The 23,656-nt window shown below is 47.1% G+C and overlaps 1 protein-coding gene across 4 annotated transcripts in view; it reads right to left on the bottom strand.

The window, feature by feature from the left end:
* Nucleotides 1–23,372, bottom strand: part of TLK2 (tousled like kinase 2) — a 108,730-nt gene extending 85,358 nt beyond the window's left edge. For 2 of the 4 annotated variants that reach the window (XM_040989460.1, XM_040989461.1), the window contains exons 1-2: nt 22,854–23,372; nt 20,705–20,787 (exon numbers count right to left, since the gene is read on the bottom strand). In XM_040989460.1, coding sequence (XP_040845394.1) covers nt 20,705–20,785 — 81 coding nt within the window. In that variant the 5' untranslated portion in view covers nt 20,786–20,787; nt 22,854–23,372. Of the gene's footprint in view, nt 1–20,704; nt 21,053–22,853 lie in introns of those variants that run through there. The other 2 variants (XM_040989459.1, XM_040989458.1) reach the window with 2 other exon arrangements.
* Between the last annotated feature and the right edge of the window lie 284 nt (nt 23,373–23,656).

The following is a 23,656-nucleotide window of genomic DNA, read 5'->3' as shown; positions in this document are numbered from 1 at the left end:
AAACTATATCTCATAGATTTTGATTTTTTGTTACTAGTTTCATCTCTTCAAAACACTTTCTTCTGATTAAATTCTTCACTGACTCATAGATCATACAGTAGCATCATTTTCTTCAAGAAGGTTCTCGATTTTCTCTTACATTTCTTTAGCAACACATTAATCATTCAGTAGCATGTTATTTAACTTCATGGTGTTGTTAATTTCTTTTTTACTGTTGTTGATTTTGTTTGCGGTTTTTCATTTAAGGGGATGTAGAGTAGCTGTGTAATGAGACTCTCATATCTAGTAACATGTTATTTAACTTCATGGCAGTATAAATTTCTTTTTTAATTATTGTTGATTTTGTATTGTGGCTTTTCATTTAAGGGGATGTACAGTAACTGTGAAATGGAGACTAACATATCCAGATGTGAGGATACAAAGTAGTATGCATCTCTACTTCCAGTGTAAAGACGAACACCCAATGAAACTGTTTACTATATGACAATAGGATGCTGAACTCTCTGTCATTGTCCATGCCCACAATAAGACATAGGACTGTGTGTGAAGAACTATACTTTAGTAATGATACAGGAAACTCGGGGGTGGGGGAAATTTTTAAGGGGATAAGGGAAATCCCAGGGACCTATGTAACTGTATCATAAAATGATAATAATAAATAAAAGATTTTTAAAAGTATGCTCATAATGGCAGAGTCACACCCAGGCCTTTACTGGGGTGGCATGGCTGGCAGAGTAGCCCTGGGGAATTGCACACATGCCTGGGTCTCAGGTGGGCAGGCAGGTGGTTTGGACTCCAGGCTACATGTTGACATGGTGTGACAGTGAACTAGATATGGAGACCCGTGCATGTGCCTAGGCCCAGAACATGTGAGCAGGGCTCCAGCGTAGCACCTCATCATCACGGGTGCGAGAACTGTGGATTGCTCAGGGAAGTGGATATGGGGGTATGTGGGCAGGAGGACTGCTGAGGGAGTATGCCTCAGGTGAGAAATAATTTCTGGGGGACTTCCATTAACCAGTCCACTGTACTTGCAGATAAGCAAGGGAGCTGACTCTGAGTGTTTTTAAGGAGAGAAACCAGAAGACCTTTCTGAGTCAGGGCAATGCATACTCCACTCCCAACATGGGAGATCTGAGCTGGATTAGTTAGCATCAACTACTGCCGACCACCACTCACCAGTGCACACAAAAACTAAGGCTTGGGGGCTGGCCTGGCAGGGCTAGACCACAGAACCTGCAGTGAGTGTCGGAGCAGGAGATGGGCCTTGTTAGGCTGGGCCATGACACTAACCAGCATGCAAGAGAACTGGGTCGGGGCATATTCTATGGGGGATTTGTGGGCTCACCCCTATAGGACTATAATACCCACTGATTTGCTCAAGAGCTGGGGCAGTGACATGAAGAGTTAGGAATAACCACAGAAATCACTGCCACTCATAGGAACTGGGGCTGGAATCAGGCCAGGTTGGTCCAGGCTACAGGACCCACAAGTGTACCCAAGAATTGGATGTGGAGTGGCTGGGCACAATATCCACTAGCACATACAAAAGCTTGAGACTGGGGAGTGAGGGGGAGCCAGACTATGCCAGGTAAGGGCCTGTCACCTGTTGGCATGCATGAGATCTGAGTTTGGCAGTGGGCCTGGTGGGGGAACCTGAGGAATTCCACTGGTGGACTACAGCTCCTGCTGGTGAGCACATGACTCAGGGCTGGGTGTTGGCCAGGCCGGGAAAGGCTGTTCCACTTCGCAGGTGTGTGGGTTGGCTCGGGGTAGGGAAAGTAAACTGGGCAGAGCTGGACCAAACCATAGAAAACTGACATGCATAAGAGCCAGGGTGACATGCAGGCCATGTGGGGCTAGGCTGCAGCACCCACAAGCCAGAGTTACAACTGGGGGCAGGCCAGGCCAAGTCAGGCTGCAGCATCTGATGGCAAAAGTCAAGCTGAATGATGGGTTATGCCAGGCTGGGTAAGAGCAACCACCAGCACATGCAATAGCTGTGACTAGGAGATAGTCTAGTTGGGGAGGTTAAGAGAATACCCATGCTGGGCTGCAGTTCTCACTGGTGAGCACAAGAGCCAGAAAGGGGGCAGTGAACTGGGCAGGACATGTCTGCAGCATCCCTTATCATGGATGTAGAATGGGGCTGGGGTGTGCCAGACTGGGCACCAGCTGGAGCTCATGAGAGCCAGAGTGGTTGTAGAACTGGCTGGGCTGGGCCTTAGCACTCCCTGAACAACGTGAGAACAGGGTCTAGGCTTGGGCAAGGTGGGGCTGGGCTGTAGCACCCAACAGTAAAAACAAGAATGGATGTGGGCTAGTTGGGCAAGGTCACTGTACCCTCACTGAATGCAGGGACAAGAAGTCAGCCAAGCCAGACTGGGCCAAGAACCCATCAGTGTGTGTGAGATCTGTAACTGGGAGATAGGACCTGAGAGAGGGGCTTGGAGAACTCTGTCAGGACACAGTCCCTGCTGGTGACCCCAAGAGTAGAGGCTGGCAACAGTCCAGATCAGACCAGGTCACAGTACCCAAAGGCAAACATGGGTCAGGTCTGGGGGGATGGGCCAAGCTGGGTCAGTTCATAGCACCAACTGGCAGATGTGAGAACCAGGACAGGATGTAGGATAAGCCAAGCTGGACCACATCAGCAGACAGTTCACATTAGGACCAAGACTGTCCACAATAGGAGGCTGACTGTCCAGGCCAGGCTAGACAGCCACACCTACCAGCATAAACTGGAACTGGGGGCAGGTTGGACCAAGCCAGATAGAGCACCCGATGCCAAGGTGAAGCAGCCATACCAGACTAGGCCACAGCGTTCAGTAGGGTAAGAGTCCAATAGGAGTGCTGTGGAGGCTCCTTTATTGAGCCACTGCTTCCACTGGTGAGCATAAAAGCTAGGATCTGGGGCAGACCAAGATGGACAGGACTGTATGTGAGCTGGGTTAGCAACCAGAGCCAGGCTGAGCTAAGCAACTACATCCATTGGTGCACACAAGAGTTAAACTAAGTGCAGGCTGGGTGGGCTCTGCCATAGCATTAGCTGACAAGTGTCAGTACTGGAGGCAAGTCCTGTCAGGCTAGACTGCAGAACCACCTGGAAATTGCAATATCCACAGCTGGGAATGAGCCTAGTAGGGAAAATGTGGCCACTCCTCTGATGGGCTGCAGCTACCAGTGAGCATGAAAACCAGGGCTGGGGGCAGGTCTGGGTGGACAGGTGGTATCACCTGCCAACATAAACATGAGCTGGATAGTGGGTCAGTTGGGCTAAGCTTGGCCACAGCACTCATTCGTGTGTACAAAAGCAGAATGGATGTGGGATGCCCTCGACTAGTCTGCTGCACATACTGATTTGCACAGGAACTGGAGCTGAGAGTGGGCCCGGTGAGGGTTAGTGGAGATTATTCTGACTGGGTTGCAGTTCCGGCTGGTTTACATGAAGGCTGGGTATGTGGTGGGTAGGATTAGGCTGGGCCACAACATCTGTTGGTTTGCAGATGTGATGTGGCTGGGAACAGAACTGACCGGGCAACAGCAACCACCAGTGTGCATGTTGGCTGATGTGGGTGATGGACTGAGTCCAACCCCACACTGGTTGGCACACATAGGAATCAGTTCTGGGGTGTCACCTCTAGCAAGGTTTCTTTAGGGGCCCCCAACTGGACTGCCTCACTCAGAACTCCAAACATAGGGAAAATCACATGATATGTGGACTGTCTTGGGTCTCCTCAGTTGCTGAAGCCTGTGCAGTAGACGGCATGCCCAGATGCATATGTGTGACATGACAGAGTATTGAGGCCTGCAGAGGATGTCTAGTACCATGGCAGAGGATGGAGGGCAGAACCAACTGGACAACTCTCCTGGCCAAGCTTTCATAGCAACTCTCTGGCCAAGTGAAGACTCTGAGGTGGACTATGTCAGTCAGTGCACCTTGGAAGGATTTTTGGAACAACAGCTTTGGAGTGACAAAACCAACAACATCTCAGTATTATCAAAGCCATGTAAGCAGCACTCTGCACAAAGGCTCCACACTGGGGTCTAGTGGACCCCCAATGGGCATCCCTGGGTAGTATGCAGTAGGTTCTGGGAACAGGCCTCTCCCCTTTTCTCCCTGCTTCTCCCAAATACAGGAATAAACAAAAAATTGGAAACAATTATCTCATCCATTTTCCTCCATTCCTCAACCCGTTCCTCCCTAATCAGTGGTCTAAAGGGGCATACATTTACCTCAACTACGTAACTATCATCAAAAATAAAATTACTTTACTTTAAAAAGTGTACCCACAAACAAATCAAAGCTCTTCTTTTTTGCGCGAATGTTTTTAATCTTTTGTACTTTAAAGTTCTCAAACATGAAATGGGAAGACAAGATTACTGTTAAAAATCTGAGAAATAGTTCCACTCTTCCCTTGGAAATTATCTTTATGTCTATAGCACATCATTTAATGCTACTAAATGATACTGCTATTTAATTTTCAACTGTTCACTACTAGTATAAGAAATATAATTGGCTGGGGCTGTTACTGCTGCGTAGCCCATTAAGCAGCTACCTATACTGTCAGCATCCCAGAGAGGCTCCCGTTCTAGTCCTGGCTACTGCACTTCCTAACCAGCTCCCTGCTAATGGCCAGGGGGAAGCCATGGAACAGAGCACAAGTGCTTGGGTCCCTGGCACCCAAGTGGGAGATTCAGAAAGGTCTCCTAAGTCCTGGTTTCAGCTTCGCCCGACTCCACACATTGCAGCCATTTATGGAATGAACTAGCAGATGGAATACTCCTGTCTGTTTCTCTGTACCTATGCCTTTTAAAGAAATAAATCTTTTTTTAAAAATGCTATTGAAAAACATGCAGTTAGCACCATAAAATACTTCCACCAGCTAATAAAACAGATCTAAAGTATTTATTATCATTTAACAAAACAGAAATTTGATATTTATATCTGATATGTTAAAATTGTAGTAGCTTTTTGATAGCTTAGAACTTTTATGTATATAATGATACCATCTATTTTAAAAAAATAGTTTCAATTTTGCTTTCTAATCTGTAAATTTATTACACTTTAACTTGCCTTTTTGACCTAGCTAGGACCTTCAGAACATGTTCAGTGCACGTTGAGAGAACATCCTCAAACTGTTCTGGATATTAGGTAGAATGTATTCCTTAAGAGTTGAAAGGCAGCAGAATTACAGAGAAATGAGAAACAGCAAGAGAAATCTTCCATCTGCTGGTTCACTCCCCAAAGGGTCACTATCACTGAAGCTGGGCCTATTTATTCAAAGCCAGGAGTTTCTGGGTCTCCAACATGAGTGCAAAGGCTCAAGAACTTGGGTCATCCTCCACTGCTTTCCCAGGTCACTAGCAGGGAACTGGATCAGAAGCAGAGCCATCAGAATTTAAGCTGGTGTCCATATGTGCTGCCAGGATCACAGCCACAGGATTAGTTTGCTCACCACGGCACTGGTCCCATAAATATAGTCTTAAATTTGCAAAAACTGGTATTATTTTTTTTTATTTTTTCTCCTTATTTTTTTTATTTTGACAATCTTTACATAGTTAATTAGGGTAAAGAGGTTCAAGGGCTACATGAAAGAGGATAAGACTAGTATTTTTTCCATATTGTTTCCTTCATGTTTAAAGGGGGGTATTAAGGGAGAAGGCCCACCCAATTTCCCACCCTCCCCAGGTCCCAGATGTAGGGCATGCTCTGAGGTTCTTGCTCAAGTGGTTTTAATATTTCAACAGTTATGAATTGCTGCCAATCTTGCCACTCCAAGCACTATGTGGTTTTTGAATAATCCACTGATTGACTTAGTCCATCATAGATGAGATGGTTGGTTGACCTGTTCTGTCTTCTCTTTTCTTGGTTAGGGTTCTGAGTCCAGCATTTAGATTAGGAAGATATCCAAAGAAACTTTGTCTGAGGTGTTCTCAAACCAGATTCTTGTATGTGCTAGCAAGTACAGGGCCCAGCACAGTCCATCGCCCTGATCAGCTGGTGGTTGTAATTGCTGAGTTGGTTCTGTTTTCACTCCCGACTTCCACTGGAACCAATGGGTGTTGCAGTCCAGCCTGGTTCTGCCAAACTGGTATTATTTTTTTTTAAATATTTGATAGAATTTAGCAATAAAGTGGCACTGGAGTTTTCTTTGTGGACATTTAAGTATAGATTCATTTTTTTTTTCCTAAGATTTACTTCTTTTTATTGGAAAGTCAGATATACAGCCAGGAGGAGAGACAGAGAGGAAGATCTTCCATCCGACAATTCACTCCCCAAGCTCGGCTGGAGCTGAGTTGATCAGAAGTCAGGAGCCAGGAGCTTCTTCCAGGTCTCCCACACGGGTGCAGGGTCCCAAGGCTTTGGGCCGTCCTCTACTGCTTTCCCAGGCCACAAGCAGGGAGCTGGATGGGAGGCAGGGCTGCCAGGATTAGAAACAGCATCCATATGGAATCCTGGCGCATGCAAGGCGAGGACTTTAGCCACTAGAATATCACGTTGGGCCCTCAATTTTTTTTTTAAATATTATTATTAGAGAGAGAGTTGCTGCTCTCTGCAAATGTCTACAACCTAAGTGGTGCTGGGCAAGGCAAAAGCCTCAAGTTAAGAATTCAATCTGTCCCCCACATAGGTGTCAGGGACCTAAGTACGTGAGCCATCACCCAGTGCATCCAAGGGTGTACATAAACAGGAAACTGCAATTAGAAGTAAAACAAGATTCAAACCCAGAAACTACATTATGGCATACAGCTGCCCCACGTAGCGTCGAACTCCTGTGCTCAATGGTTGTCCCTGAAGATCCAACATCTTTAATAAATACAAGTATACATACACACAAATATGCAGAGCACACAAAGCACCAGGCTCTAACTCAGGGCAACCAAGAGCCAGCCAGTTCTCTTTAAAACTTGGTCTGAGTCACAGAACTTTGTAGGAATATAACGGAATGCCTGGACAGAAAAACAAACATGCACACATAGTTTCTTTACCTAACATTTTACAGGTCTCAAAGTCCTAATTTCTGTCCGTGAGCTTCCCTGTAACACTCGACTATGGGGAGCGAACATTTTCATTCATGATAGAAGTATGTGACTGTATCCACTAAACTACCAATGTTCCTGTCTTTGACCCAACAACTCCACTTCTACGTATTTATGCTCTAAACCTTATTTGGAGGTGTACAGCACAAAGCAATTCACCACAGCACTGTATTAACAAAACACTGTGTGCATCTACGCACCCATCAATAGGAAGTAGGTTAAATTATGGTTCGGCCTTGGGGAAAAAAGAACAAGGAAGTTCAACATTGTATCAATAAAAAATAATTTCTAAAATATGTTAAGCACAAGGAACAAAATGCTCATATACATATTTCTCTTTGTATTTTAAAAACACAAAGGATGAACGGACATGTACTGCAGACCCTGGTTTTTCTTGAACAGAAGAAACCGCTAATAATAGTCATCTCTAGGGCAGAAAATCAAGTTGAATAAGGGGAAACACAAAATAGACTTCTCATTGTGTATCTTTGAAATCTTTAAAATTTTGTGCTATATGAATATATTAAATTAAAATTCATTCCTTAAAAAAGAACTCTGCCCTAGATTCTAAGTTTCTTTGCTAAAAGTTTCAAATCAGGCTATTTTATCAGAATCTCTTAGATCATTTATCAACACATAATCTGACCCCTGAGCAAACTATTACTGCTCCCTTCTTTTGGGGCCCCAACACTTTCACAGCATTCTTGCTACCTTCATTTATGTGCCAAAAACATCTGAGTCCCATATCTGGCTATTATACGAGCCTCAAGCACGGGCAGTACATCTAGTTGATTATTTTCAATCCCCCATAACATCTAACTACACTACGGATTCAGATTGAAAAATACAGTCACCAAGATTGCAATATAAGTAACTTATCTAGATAGAAGAGGTCAAACGGCTGCTCACAAGAGTTGATGGAACATTATGTCTTGTTCTAGTTCTCGGCTGCTAATACAAGCCTGACAAGTCAGCTTGATGTCTGCAGCTCCTGCTAAATTTCAACATGAAGCCTCCCTGCTAAAGTTAATTAATATAACAGGAGATATCCTGAACTGAGGCATCACCTCCAGAGATCAGCTGGTCCTTCAGATTACACTTTAATTTCACAATTAATCTTGAGTAGTACTCTGGAGACAGAAGAAAGATAAACTAAATGAACACCAACTCTGGCAGCAGCCTGTGATAAGGTCACATATTTACTCTTTACAGAACAGCATGGTCACATCTGTTAAACACCAGCATGCTACTGTCTGTATGCGAGCGATATTGCCAGACTCCCAGGTTTCATATTTTGGCTAATATTCAATTTTCAAATATAAGTCTATTTTTTAATTATTTCTTTTACATTTTCATTGGAAAGGTGGATATACAGACAATAGGAGAGACAGACAGGAAGATCTTCTGTTCGATGATTCACTCCCCAAGTGACCACAACGGCTGGAGCTGAGCCAATCTGAAGCCAGGAGCCAGGAGCCTCTTCCAGGTCTCCCACATGGGTGCAGGGTTCCAAGGCTTTGGCCGTCCTCGACTGCTTTTCCAGACCACAAACAGGAAACTGAAAGGGAAGCGGAGCTGCTGGGATACAAACCGGCACCCATATGGGAACCCAGTGCGTGCGAGGCAAGGACTTTAGCCACTAGGCTACTGTGCCAGGCCCTCAAATATATTCTAATAGTACATTCTACAGTTGATCTTAGCCGAAAGGCCAAGAAGTGATCTAACAGCAAATTCTGATAGCCATTTATTGTTACCTTTCTGAAATGAAAACATTTCAATTGAAATATATGTTTCTCCTACGTAATTCACCAGGTGACATGATGATGGCTTCATTCTTCAACTTACTAGCCTACATTACAATTTGCGAACACAGTTGTGCTTTGGTGGCCTGCATCATAGCGCAGTGCGTTAAGACACCACCTGTGATCCCAGCATCCCACAAGGACACCAGGATTGGACGTGCAGCAGCTAGGACTTCAAACCAGAGTCTAGATGGGATCTTAACTGCAGACTACAGCTTCAAATACAGCACCACAGTTCCATACCACAAGATATATTTTAATGCTTTATTTACTTGAAATAAATGAAATATTTTGACTTTGGTTTTCCCTATCAAAAATCTGGCTCTTTTTATATAGTTCATTAAAACAAATTTTAAAATGGGAAATACACAGAGCTGAATTCACTTTAAACCCATACAATTAACTTCTTAAAGGACACAGGATACCTCAAAAGGAAAAACAAAAAACAACAAAATCATCAAGGAACTAGATGGTCCCAACTAGATACCATATGCTCAGTGAAATCAGTCAATCGCAAAAAGGCAGAGACCGCATGTTCTCTCTAATATAAGGGAGCCATCACGCAAACGGAAAGGTGCAGTGTGGAGTGATGGACACCACCACTCCCAGTGTGAAGACACAATGCAGGATGCATCCCTACCTCCAAAGTGAAAGTGTTGGACACATCTAGACAATGGCACGATGGACTGCCCGACATTGTCTGTACCAGCAACGTCAGGGCACACTTACATAGCACACTGAGGGAACTGTAACTCCTTAGCAGAAATGTACTGTTGTGACAATATGGGGAAAATCAGTCAGGGGGTGGAAACTGGGGGAGGGGAATCCCAGACTATACAGAATTATACAATAAAACTCAAAAATTAAATTTAAAAAATTAAAAACAAAAAAAAATTGTTTAAAAAGCATCATGGAAGATAAGATTCAAAGTAAGGTTTATTTTGGCACAAAAACAATTTGAAATCCATGCATATGAGGGACAGTCACCAGGGATTTGTTCCAAGATCTCTAGTGGTTTGCTAAAATCAGACAGTAAAACGTCCTATAATTATCTTACAATTATTTTTTTCCTTTATTTAATATCACTGAGCACTGAGCCTATAATTCACTGTGGCCTGAGGTGCAAAACTACCACAGCAAAAGTTACAGATTCCATGTTCTTTCCCGTTTTGTTTAAGATTTATTTATTGTTCTTATTACAGTCAGATTTACAGATAGAAGAAAAAACAGAAAAAGATTTCCTTCTGCTGGTTCACTCCCCAAGTGGCTGCAACAGCCAGAGATGAGCTGCCCCAAAGTTAGAAGCCAGGAGCTTCTTCCAGGTCTCTCACACGGGTCAGGGTCCCAAGGTTTTGGGCCGCCCTCAGCTGCCTCCCCAGGCCACAGGCGGGGAGCTGGGTGGGAAGCGGGGCGGCCGGGGCATGAAGCAGCACCCACACAGGATCTCAGCATGTATAAGGTGAGAATTTAGGTTATTGTGCCAAGCCTACAAATTTATTTTTCTTTCTTCATAATTTCACGGCTAGATTTGATCTTATAGCCCGCACTGCGATGCAGCAAGTTGCCAGCACAAGGAACATTGGCATCCTGTAGGACGACAATTGATTGGATATCATTTGAATGGGAACAACTGATATACAAAAGAGATTTCATACAAGGGTGTGGAAACAATTGATGGGTTCCGTAGACAGACTTACCAGTGGATCAAAGATCTCTCAAAGATGTCTCTCTTTAACTCTGTCACCATCTGGGAGTGAACCAACCAGTGAATGAAAGATCTCTGTTTCTAATCCTCTCCCCATCCCATCTATCTGTGACTCTGCCTTTGAAGTAAATACATCTCTTTAAAAATTTTTGATCTTGGGCCCAGCACGATAGTTTAGCAGCTAAAGTCCTTGCCTTGCATGCGACAGGATCCCATATGCGCGTCAGCTCTAATAATCCCAGCAGCCCCACTTCCCATCCAGCTCCCCGCCTGTGGCCTGGGAAAGCAGCCAAGGACCGCCCAAAGCCTTGGGATCCTGCAACCATGTGGGAGACCCACAGGTAGCTCCTGGTTTCTGGCTTCAGATCAGCTCAGCTCTGGCCAGTGCGGCCATTTGGGGAGGGAAGATCTTCCTCTCTGACTCTCCTCCTCTCTGTATATCCGACTTTCTAATAAATAAAATAAGTCAATAAATCTTTTTAAAAATTTTTTTCTGATCTTACCATGGAGCTTAGCAACCTCCACGTACCTCTTTTTCTTTCCTTAGTAAGTTAAGAAATTTCACCTTTTCACTTACAGGAAGCACTTTGCAAGCCTTCCCTTTGGCATTCCTGAATTGCACCTTGGGATCATTATTCAAGTAAACAAAGATCAGCTGTACACAAGTCGAGTGATACCACGACAGCTGATGTGATAACAGAGACAGCGGGCTCACCTCTGTAGGACTCTGGAGCTGGTCTGCTCAAGAGTGGTGACATGCCTGGTTAGGCATAACTGCAGGACTCACTGACACTCACAGGAACCGGGTGGGAACAGGCTGAGCTGGTCCAAGCCTCAGTACCATGTGGTGGGTAGGGCTACAACATTCAGCAACACACACAAAGGCTGAGACGGGGGGGCAGACTAGGCTGGGTAGGGATCTAGTACCCTCGGCACATGTGAGATTCAGGTCTGGGAATGTGCCTGGACTGGGGCATTTGGGGAACTCCCCTGGTGAGCGCATGATTCAGGCCTGGGTGTTAGTCAGGACAGACAAGGCAGCTCCACTTGTGTGGGTTGGCTGGCAGGGTGGGGGACAACTGGGCAGGGCTGGGCCAAACTGTAGCACACTGGCATGCACAAGAGCCAGGATGGGGTGTGGCCATGCTGGGCTAGGCTATCACACCTACCAGTCTGCATGACAGTTAGGGATGGGGGCAGGCTAAGCAAGGCTAGTCTGCAATATCCACTAGCCAGAGTTGGCGCTGGGAACAGGGTGGGCCAAACCAAGCTTCAGCATCCAATGGCAAGGGCCAAGACAGGGAGTAGGCAATGCCAGGCAGATTCAGTGCAACCAACATCTGTAAGATCAGCGGCTGGCAGCAGGCCTGGTAAAGGAGCTAAGGGGACATCCTTACTGCCCTGTGGTTTCCACTGGTGAGCATGAGGGCTGGGAAGGGGGTGGACTGGGCGGAAAATGACAGTAGCACCCCTCAGTATGAGTGTGGGCTGGGCCAGAATGGGCTAGGTTTCAGTATCCACTGGTGCTTGTGATAACCAGAGTAGGTATGGGATGGTTTGGGCTAGGTCATGGCACCTACTGATCCACATGAGAGCGGTCCTAAGGATGGGCCAGGCAGGGCAGAGCTGTAGCACCCAATGGAGAACCAGAACATGTGTAGGCCAGACTGGCAAGGCTGCAGTACCTGTCAGTGAAGATTGGGACTGAAGATGAGCCAAGTCAGACTGAGCCAAATATCCTACACTGTGTGCAAGATCTACAACTGGGTACTGGTCTGTTAGGGGAGCTTAGGGAACTCCCCTGTTAAGACACAGCCCTGGTTGATGAGTGCGATAACTGAGCCTGGGGGACAGTCCAAGCCTGGCAGGGATACAGTACCCATTAGCATATATGTGAGTCAGGTATGGGGGTGGCCTGAGTTGGGTCAGTCAGCAAAACCTGACAGTTCACATTAGGGCCAGGATTGGGGGCTGGTAGAGATAGGTTAAGATGCAGCAAATCCCAGCATGACCTGGGACTGAGGGCACGGACTGGGGGCAGGCCAGTCACTGCCAGGCTGCAGCACCCGCTGGTGAATACTGAGGTGAGACAGGCCATGCCAGTATGGGATGCAGCTCCCACCAGCACATGTAGGACTGGTAGGGGGGCTGCAGGGCTCCCCTGCTGGACCACTGCTCCTGCTGGTGAGCAGGAGAGCTGGGATTGGGGGTAGACTGGGCTGGACAAGGCTACAACAACCACCAGCATGCATGCGAGCTGGGTTTGGGGGAGGACGAGGCTAGGCCAAACCACTGCATCCACTGGAGCATGCAAGGGCCAGCATAAGTGCTTCCTGGCAGGTCTTTGCTGCAGCATCCACTAGCAGGTGCCAGGAAAGGGTGCAAGTCATGTCAGAATGAACCACAATACCCCCTGGAAAGTGCTACATCCAGGACTGGAAGTGGACCTAGAAGGGAAACTGTAGGTACTCCTCTACTGGGCTGTGGCTTCTGATGGAGTACATGAGAGCCAGGGCTGGGGGTGGACCAGGCTAAACAAGGCAGCAGCACCTGTCAGCATACATGTGGATTGGGTTGTGGCATAGGTGGGCTGAGCTAAGCTGCAATACCCACAGGTGTATATGAGAGCCCAACCCCAACTGGGATGTGGCATGGACTGGGCTAGTCTGAGTACATACTGGCATGTGCAAGAACCAGCAATGGGAGTGGGCCCGGTGGGAGTTACTGGGTACACATCAACTAGGATACAATTCTGCCTGCATGTGCAAGAGCCAGGTCTGTGGCAAATTGGGTTGAACTGAGCCACATCATCCAATGGTTTGCCTACGGCATGGGGCTGGGGATGGAATTCATCAGGCAACTACAATCACCAATGTGTGCATAGGCTGATGCAGGTGACAGACTGAACTAGACCTGTAATGGCTGGCACATGCAATAGCTAGTTCTGGGATCACCCCAGATGAGGTTTCTTGCATAACTCCCCAACTAAATCACTGGATTCAAGGCTCTGGCCACAACAAAGATCACAGGATATATGATCCAACCTTGGACCACATGCATGTCCTCAATTGCTGATACCTCTGCAGTGGACACCATGCCCAGGTGCATACAGATAGCCAACTCATTTAGGCCTGTAGAGAATGTCACCTGCCATGTCAGAAGATGGAGCACAGAATGGGCCGGACAATCCTCTCAGCTGAGCTTTGGCAGCAAGCGTCTGGGTGAGCAGATGATTTGGGTAGACGCTGTCAGCCAATGGACCCTGGAAGGATTTTCTCAATCAACAGTGTCTCAGAACTATCAAGATCACTCAGGCGATACTCAGAACCTTCTCCATACTGGGGTTTCTAAGATGACATCAAGTGAATATGCCCCAACTCCCAGTACTGATGTACTGCGAGCGGCCCCCTCCCCCTTCCTGCCTCCCCCACTCCCAGATACAGAAGAGAGAAGAAGAAAACTGGAAGCATTTGTCCCACCCAACTGTCCCATGCCTCAACGCTCCACACTCTAATCAATGATCCTCACGGTCATACATTCTTATCAACTATGTAAGAAACATCAGTAATAAATTAACTAAAATGAACAAAAAGCAAGTGGAAGATTTCCCTCTCTTTTTGTCCCTGATATTTTGCTTCTCTAATGAGTATGTACGTATAAAAACATAAATACATATATAAATAAAGTAGCAGTATATGCTATTCTGTCATTAGAACGGTAGAGTTGGCGGGATGGTCTGGTTAGTGGCTAAAGCCCTTGCGCTGGCTAAAGCCATGCACTGGTTCCCATATGGGTGCTCATTCGTATCCCAGCTGCTCCACTTCCCATCCAGCTCTCTACCCATGGCCTGGGAAAGCAGCAAAGGATGGTCCAAGGGGACCCAGAAGCAGCCCCTGACTCCTAGCTTCAGATCAGCTCAGCTCTGGCCAGTGTGGCCATTTGGGGAGTGAACCAGTGGATGGAAGATCTTCCTCTCTATATCTCTTCCTCTCTGTATGTCTTGCTTTACAATAAAAAATCTAAATCTTAAAAAAAAAAAAAGGAACTACAATGCATGTAGCACAGGACAGGCTAGGCCTTGGCATCTGCCAGGTCACATGAGAGACAAGCCTGAGGGTGAGCCAGGCTGGGCTAGACTGTAGCACCCATCAGTCAGTGCCAGAATGGGTACAGGACTATTCTGGTGAATGCCAGGACTGGGAGCTGGCCATATCTGTCTAGACAGCAGCACTCACCAACACATAGAAGATCTATTGCTGGCAGCAGGCCTGGTAGGGGAACTCCCCTGCTAGGCTGGAGTTTCTGCTGGTGAGCGCAAGAACCAGGGCTGGGAGCAGGCCAGATCAGGTTGGCACATGCAACCACTGGCACATGTATGACTCAGGGCTAGGAGCAGGCCCAGCAGGGGAACATCCAGGACTCCCCGTTGAGCTGCTAATTGCACAGGTTCAAGATCCAGGACTGAAAGTATGCCTGGAAGGGGAACTGTGCGCTTTTCCCTACTGGGCGCACAGAGGAGACAAGTTTGATGTCACCTCAAACAAGTTTTCTTGAGGGACTTCTCAACTGGATCACTGCATTAGAACTGTTGCAAAGGTCTGGGCCCAGCACGGCAGCATAGCAGTTAAAGTCCTCGTTTTGCACACCTCAGGACCCAACATGGGCACAGGTTCTAATCCCAGCAGCCCTGATTCCCAATCAGCTCCCTGCTTCTGGCCTGGCAAGGCAGTCAAGGATGGCCCAAAGCCTTGGGATCCTGCACCCACGTGGGAGACCCAGAAGAGGCTCCTGGCTCCTGGGTAGAGATGAGCTGAGCTCCGGCCATTATGACCACCTGGGGAGTAAATCAGCAGATGGAAGATCTTCCTTTCTGTATACCTACCTTTCCAATAAAAATAAAAATAGAAATAAAAATAAAATAAAATAACTGTTGGAAAGATTTTCTCAACCCTGGTGTAATGAAGCCAATGACATCTCAGAACTACCAAAACCATTCAAGTAACTCCCTCGAAACACTGTTCACCACATCAGGATCTCTAAGGCATCATCAAATGATCATCTCCCATCCCTGGATGCTAATGTAGTCTGCCACTTGACAGCAAGGAGCAAACCGATAGACCCAAGGGGAAAAAAAAATTAAAACATTTGCCCACCAACTTTCCTCCATAACTGACCCTCCCCATCCTAATCAGAGGCTCACATGGGAATGTATTCCTGCCATTATGTAAACATTAAAAGAAAAACTAAAATTTGAAAAAAAAAATAAGTACAAAACTTTCAAATTAGAAGAGTTAGATTAAAGTACATCTTGCAACACCTACATCCCATATCAAAATGCTGGTTTAAGTCCCAGCTACTCCACTTAGGAACCAGTACCCAGCTAATGCTGATGTGCTTATCAAGTTCATTCTCTACCTGCAGCGGCAGAAAGGGCAGAATATTTGATGCCCAAGAAAGAAGATATCAGCTGATACATAACTGCACATAAAATGATGAAAGATTCAAATCAATACTAAAGACAAGCATTACAATAGTAGTAAGTTCAGCGGCAGTTCCTTCAAAAGCTTCAGTCCAAACACAGCAGCACTTCCGCTCAAGGACAAGCTGGCCACAGTGCACTACAAGGAAGCAAATGGCACTGGGATCTCAAACAGCTGACACCAGATAGTCATAGCTGAACCCTAACTGATTCAACTAACTAGGACAGCAGAGAACAATACTAGTTACTTAAGCACCTCTTCGCAAGTCAAAACTGGCTAATTTAAGGTGATTTTTGTTCTCAGGCTTATAAATATATGTGAAAGTACAAAAGGTATTCTTTTTCTTTAAGAAGATATTCAACGTCTACTATGTAGTTCTACTTAAAAATATACGATCTTGGGCCTGGCATGGTACCTTAGCTACTAAAGTCCCCACCTTGCACACGCCGGGATCCCATATGGCCCTGGTTCTGATCCTGGCAGCCCCACTTCCCATCCAGTTCCCTGCCTGTGGCCTGGGAAAGCAGTCAAGGACGGCCCAAAGCCTGTGGCATAGCAAGTCAAGCCTGTACCACCAAATTCCCTTGTGGTTGCCTGTATCCCGTATGAACTCAAGTTCATGTCCCAGCTACTCCACTTCCCATCCAACCCCTGCCAATGTGCCATTGAAAGCAGAAGATGGCCCGAATGCTTGGGCCCCTACACCTGCATGGAAGGTGGGGAAGAAACTCCTGGCTTCAGGCTGGTCCCGCTCTGGCCATTGTAGCCACTTGGGGAATATGCCAATGGATCGAAGACCTCTCTCTTTCCAACTCTCTAATTCTTTCAAATGAATAAAAATAAAATTTTGATTAAAATAAATAACTTAATTTTATAGGAAGAACTTTGATTTTATAATCATACTTCAATGGTTTATACCATTTTGGATTATGTTTTTGCAATAAATGCACACATTGTTATAAAGTGATCCTTGGCAAAAATTCACACTTGAAGTGATGGGAGCAATGCAGTTGGCATCAGTCAGTCTCTCTTTCTAGTACATGGATTAAATACAGGTTTGTCAATCATATACCTGTTAAAAAAAATCTAAATTTGCTTCGTATGGCTTCTGTTGTGCTTCGACTAGTACCTGGCATATAGTCGATACTCCAAGTATTTGGGATTACATTACCACTGATATTCTGTTACAGGTAACAGAGCATGCTAGGGTTGAATCCCACCTAACACCATTTTAGGACTGCAGACCACGTATACTTAAATTGCCAACAGGGCACAGGGCAGGGAATATAAGTTGCCACAGGTCCTCAATGAAAACATGAATTTCCAGTACACTTAATTTCACTTTACTGGGAGCAAACTATTCAGTGCTTAAAAGAAGAGATCTTAAGAAGTAGCATAGCTTTCATACGAGGTAAGAAACCAACATTCATGATTCAATTTAATCTTAGCACCTGAAAACTGCTAAGGACACTTTCAAGTCAAAGGGACTGCTATTTTAGGCTACTCCTGCCAGCAACACAAAAATTACACACAAAAAATCATGCTTTTAAACAAAAACTGAGTGCATCCCAAAGTTCCAAATAAATTATTGCTAGTCAGTTAGTGTGAAGTAACTTAATACATACAAATGTACTAGGCAAGAAAGTTAAAAAAAAAAAAAACTTAAAATACTTAAATAAAATGCAGCCTAAATATAATTAACACCCTAAGGCATGGTTTTTTGTTTTAGTCTAAATTTTGTGTTATGTTTGTTAGTGTAAAATCCTGGATTTGAGGGCTTGGAGTGATGGCTCAATGGCTAAATCCTCCTCTTGCAAGAGCAAGGATCCCATATGGGCACCAGTTCATGCGCTGGCTGCTTCACTTCCCCTCCAGCTCCCTACTTATGGTCTGGAAGCAGTGGAAGATGATCCAAAGTCTTGGAATCCTCCACCTGCAAGGGAGTTCAGATCGGCTCAACTCTAATCACTGTGGTCATTTGGGGAATAAAACGAGCGGACAGAAGAACCTTCTCCCTGACTCTCCTCTCCACAAATCTGATCTGCCTTCCAATAAAAATAAAACTTAAAAAAAAAACTGGGTCCAGCGTGGTAACCTAGTGGCTAAAGTCCTTGCCTTGCATGCGCTGGGATCCATATGGGCACCAGTTTGTGTCTCAGCCGCTCCACTTTCCATCCAGCTCCCTGCTATAGCCTGGGAAAGCAGTGGAGTATTGCCCAAGGCCTTGAGACCCTGCACCCGTGTGGGAGACCCGAAGAATTTCCTGGCTCAAGGCTTCAGATAAGCTCACTTCCAGCAGTTGTGGAAACTTGGAGAGTGAATCATCAGATAGAAGATCTTTCTCTCTGTCTCTCAATCTCTGTAAATCTGACTTTCCAGTAAAAATAAAAATAAATATTTAAAAGAAAAAAATTGGATTTGACATTCATGTCAAGAGAGCTACAATAAGCAGAAAAGTCAAAGACCACAGCTACTTTCAACACTCTTACCACTGACAGGGACTTTTTCCTTTGGACATCAAAAATACTGAAAACACTGGGAATAATTAGGAGAAACTCAAGCGCCAGCCCACAGGGTACACTAGTCCCACTAGGTGGCACCATCACCGGAAGTCACTGGGCTCTCCCACTGGGAGAAACAGGGGCTGAGATCTGTCTTGTTCTTTGCACAATTGAAAGCTCTCTGCTGGCCCTGCGTGATGGAGCAGTGGTTAAGGTCCTTGCCTTCAACGCGCCAGGATCCCATATGTGGACTGGTTCTAATCCCAGCGGCCCTGCTTCCCATCCAGCTCCCTGCTTGTGGCCTGGGAAAGCAGTCAAGGACGGCCCAAAGCTTTGGGACCCTGCACCCGCGTGGGAGACCCGGAAGAGCTCCTGGCTCCTGGCTTTGGATTTGCTCAGCTCCATCCGTTGCAGCCACTTGAGGAGTGAACCATCGGACAGAAGATCTTCCTCTCTGTCTCTCCTCCTCTGTATATCCGCCTTTTTTCCAATAAAAATAAATAAGACTTAAAAAAAAAAAAAAAGAAAAGAAAGCTCTCTGCAACACAGCGGCATTCCCACTGGGAAACTGTGGCCCAGGTTGAGGAAGCCAAAGCCAAGAAGAGGAATTTTTCAAAAGCACTTTTCTCTCCCCATACTACTGTCCGTTCCCCACCCCTGTCTTCAACCAATGCTGTTGAGGGGTGCAGTGTCTTGCAGATAAGAACTCCCATAAAATAGAAAAATCTGTTTTCTCCTCATGGTTCTGAGAATAAAGAAAAATTTACTCACATTTTTTCAAACAAATTTCTTTGCCATGGAAAACCAAATACTCTCCTGCTAGTCCTTGAATATTTATTGTAGTCAATATAATTATCATGGAAAACATCAAAATAGCATAAAGAATGGCATAAAAGCAACTGGATGGACCACAGGAACTTCTCCATATAGAGAACTTTCTATGTGACAGAACTTTCTTTTAAGTAGGGTAGCTACACTAAAGTTATATGACACCTTAGTCACATATTTTAAGTTGGGTTTAAAGCAAAAAATTCAGAACATTACTCATTCCTTTCGCTTATGCCCATTCCGTCACCAGTACTGATATGCTTAAATACAGCCATTATGGAACTAAGAACAAACAGGAAGAAAAATACAGTAAGAGCAAAAACCTAAGGGTTCCACTTTGTATAATTTGTATATGAACTTGTTGATTTACTCAGCAGAAAACCAAAGGAAGGTCCAGACATGAAGCTTAAACAAACTCCCAAGTTGAAAAGGCCCCGGGAAAGGACAGCTAAGTCATCTACTGACCCAGAGAGCAGTTCATCTGGGAGACCCATCAAAGCAGCCAGGCTTCTAGCTAAATCTTAACGCACTCTTGAAAAAACTAAACAAAGCAAAAGACTAATACCAGGGTTACTTTAAGACATAAGGGATTCTCGAAAAGTCAGAAAGAAATATTATCGCATTGGTTAAAGACCAAAAATTCACAGGTTCAAATCTCTCAATTCAGATATCACAATCTTATTCTGTTGAAGCTTTTAAATAAAACACTGCAAATGTACTCCACAAATTTTACTAAATTCTTACATCTTGCATACGATACTAAAACACCCTATGGGAACAGAAGAGTGGAAAAGCAGGTGCACAAGGCACATAGGAAGCCATGACGTCAACTTAACTTCAAATTTGCCCATGAGCGGGGGGCCTGACCTTATTTTATCCTCACAAAACTGAAACGATGAACACGAAGGAAACCCAGGCCAGTAGCAATCAGAGGAGGAGCAAAATCAGGAGGAATTTGCAAAACCGAGGAACTCGACAGAGGCCACGCTTTCAACGCTCCGCCATGTAACTCCCCAGAGCCAAGGGGAACGGAGCTATGCAACGCTTACACTCAAGGGTCCTTTTTCTGAGGGACAGTAGTTTCCACAAGATATGTCACAGAATCTAAATACGGCCACGAGTATCCTTGCAACGAGACCATGAGAAGCCTCTCCTGCACTGAACAGGAAAAAGCAGCACCTACCCCCAGACAGATCACATTCAAACACACCATTAAATGACCACTGGAAAGACTGGGGAGTATTTAAAAGTTCATGGGAACTAGCAGCCAAAACTTCACCTGGCAATCACTTTTCAAACCATGCTTCAACTCAGCGCAGAGCGCATCAGCATCGCTTCACTTACCTTACTAACACCAACTCCAGTAAACCTGGCCTCCAGTAATTCCTGCCGTCGTGGGTCCAGGCTATGCAATTCTTCCATCATTTCTAGTGAAAAACAAAAAGTAAGCCATGAGACCATAAAAACTACAAAAGCAGTAAACATTGAATTTATAACAAAACTCAGAGTAGTTATTTCAATGAAGGGTTGCATACAAGAGATAAACTACAACCTGCTCCATCAAACAGTAACATGTTTAACTTTACAAAGTGGCTTGGAAGTTCTTTCATGAGGGAAACTTAAGTTGCTTAGTTCTGATTTGATTTTTTTTTTAAGATTTATTTTATTTTTATCACAAAGTCAGATATACACAGAGGAGGAAAGACAGAGAGGAAGATCTTCCATTTGATGATCCACACCCCAAGTGACCACAATGGCCAATGCTGCGCTGAGCTGAAGCCAGGAGCCAGGAACTTCCTGCAGTCTCCCACAAGCAGGGAGCTGGATGGGAAGCGGGGCCAGGATTAGAACGAGGCCCATATGGGATCCCAGTGCATTCAAGGAGAGGACTTTAGCCGCTAGGCTACCGTGCTGGGCCTATTCTGATTTGAACAGCCAAACATCTCATATCCTTCATTTAATCTCTCTAAATGTTGAGCAGAGGCAAAAAAAAGGCGGGGGGGAGAGCAAGACTCCCTTGCAAAAAGAAAAAAGAAAACCCCTTCTATCAACCTCAGAATGCAGCTAATCTATTTCCAGGTATTTCTCTCCCAAACATACAGGAACTGCTTCTTAAACTAAAATATGAATCATTATTAATATCAAAATATGGCATGAATCAGATGCTACAAATAACTTCAACTAACCCTATTACATGGCTCCTTTCTCTGCAAAGTTCACGGTAGCTCATTAAAAAAAAAAGGGAATTAATCATTTAAAATTTAGTAGAGGACCCAGGGCAAAAGCATCAACCTGCATTCATTCAGGAAATTCATGCGGCTCCCTAACTCTCCCTTTAGCAACCCTTTTGGTCACCATCTGAAGCAGGCTCCTCTCCACTCTGGACATGGGCTTTCAGCTCTCCTACCAAGCAGGGAGGGGCAGAAGGACACCATTTTTAAACTCCTTCCACGACCAGTCTATGCACAGGCCACTTGGAGCAAATATGTCCTTCCCCTGCAAGAAGATCAACTCTTGCACGATCTACTTAAAACTTCTCTGTGATAAGAACAGTGGAGAAGGGGCATACATCGCTACACGGCACTCCCTAGACATGAAGTCGTTACTGGGATGACTGGTGTTTTTAAAGTTCACTGAAAACATTCTCCACACTCAAACAACTCCATAATTCCCAACAACAACCCTCTTCCTGGATCGAGAGTCTGGGGCAAAGGGGGGGAAATGAAAGGGTGACAGATTTAAAGTTTCACCGACACCTCCAAATGCAGCTAGAGAGAATTAAGAAATCCTCCGAAGGGCAGAAAGGCATCTTTTCCAAAAAAGAAAACGAAAAAGCAGGAGGCAGCGCATCTCCCGACCTAAGTGGCCTGGCTCGCGTCTCGCCCTGCCCTGACCGAGGTCGGAATGGCAGAGGCTGCAGACTCTCCCAAGCCCAAGGTCTCTAAACCTTTTCCGAACCTCCATTCGCAGGCCCGGCCCGGAAAAGGGCGCCCCGGTGCTTATTCCATTTAATGTCAACTCATGTGAAGGGAATATGCTCCAACGGGGCATCTCGCTCCAGCGGGGCCTGGGACGGGGCAATACTCCCTGAAGCTCACTGCCGGCAAGCAGGACCAACGGGGCCTGGTCCCGGCGCCCCTCGCCGGCTCCAAACTTTCCCAACTCCGGGCCCACCTGTCACGGAGGGAGGGAGGGCCAGCTCGCCCGGGCGCCCGGGAGTCTGCCGGGGCCTCTAGCTGCCGGGGCGCCCCGCGCTCTCCGCCGGCCTCACTCCTAGGCCGAAGCCGCCTGGGCCTCCTTCATCGTCGGCCTGGCCCCTCGGCGACCCGCAGCCCTCGGGGAGAGCCGCTCCCGCCTCACGGCTGAGGAGCTCCGGCCCAAGGCCGGTCACGGAGTGGGCCCGGGTCGCAGCCTCGGCAGACCGCGGGGTCCCCGGGACGGTTAGTGCGCCCCAGGCCCGGCGCCCTCCCCCGCCCGGGGCTCAGCCTCTCACCTGCCGCCGCTGCCGCTCCACGCTCCTCTCGGGAGGGGCCCCGACCCGACCCGGCTGCGGGCCGCTCTGCTCTCCCCCTGGGCAGGCCTGGGGCGGAGCCGGGGCCTCTCCTGAGCGCCGCAACCCCCGCCCGGGCAGCCGCCGCCGGCGCCGGGCTCCACGAGAGGGCGGGCGGGGGAGGGGGGCCGCGGAGGCCGCAGATCCCCGGGCTCGCGTACAGAGCCAGGCGCCCGACGCGGGCCCGGGCCCGGGCGGCCGCGGGGGGCGCGGGACCGGCCTCCTGGCGCCGGACAAAGGCCAAGGGAGGCGCAGGAGCGCCCAGGCCGGGCTTGGGAAGTGGGGGGCCCGCTCGGCTGGGGGCTTCTCGGGTGCGGCGCGGAAGGTGGGGGGGGGTCGGAACCGCTGGTGCCCAGGACCCGCCTCCGGCCCCTTAATCCGGATCGGTTCGGTCCGGATTAGTAGTGATCGGTGTAAACACACTAGTGAAACCGCGTGTTTCCTCGCGAGATTTGCACGGCTGGGAGGCGAGGGGGGGGGTGGTTCTGGGGAGGTGGGGGCAGCGCCGGCAGTGGGGGAGGAGGGGGAGGGGACGAGGAAGGTGGGGGGGGTCCCCGTTGCCCCGGCGCCCCGCCTCCTCCAATCAGCAGGCGGGCTGGCGGGCAGGGGTTAACCAGGGGACCCCGCGCCGGCTGAGGAGGCCGCGCCGGGCCCGGCTGCCGAGGGCGGGCGAGCGGCGGCGCGCGCGGACGGCCGGCCACGCGAGGGGAGCCGGGGCAGCCTCGAGTCGGCCCGGAGCTCGGGAG

Source organism: Ochotona curzoniae, unplaced genomic scaffold (assembly GCF_017591425.1).
Source record: "Ochotona curzoniae isolate NIBS_2020 unplaced genomic scaffold, NIBS_Ocur_1.0 contig_523, whole genome shotgun sequence".
Taxonomy (NCBI): domain Eukaryota; kingdom Metazoa; phylum Chordata; class Mammalia; order Lagomorpha; family Ochotonidae; genus Ochotona; species Ochotona curzoniae.
The sequence above is the reverse complement of the archived record's forward strand: the minus strand, read 5'-3'. Positions and strand labels throughout refer to the sequence as shown.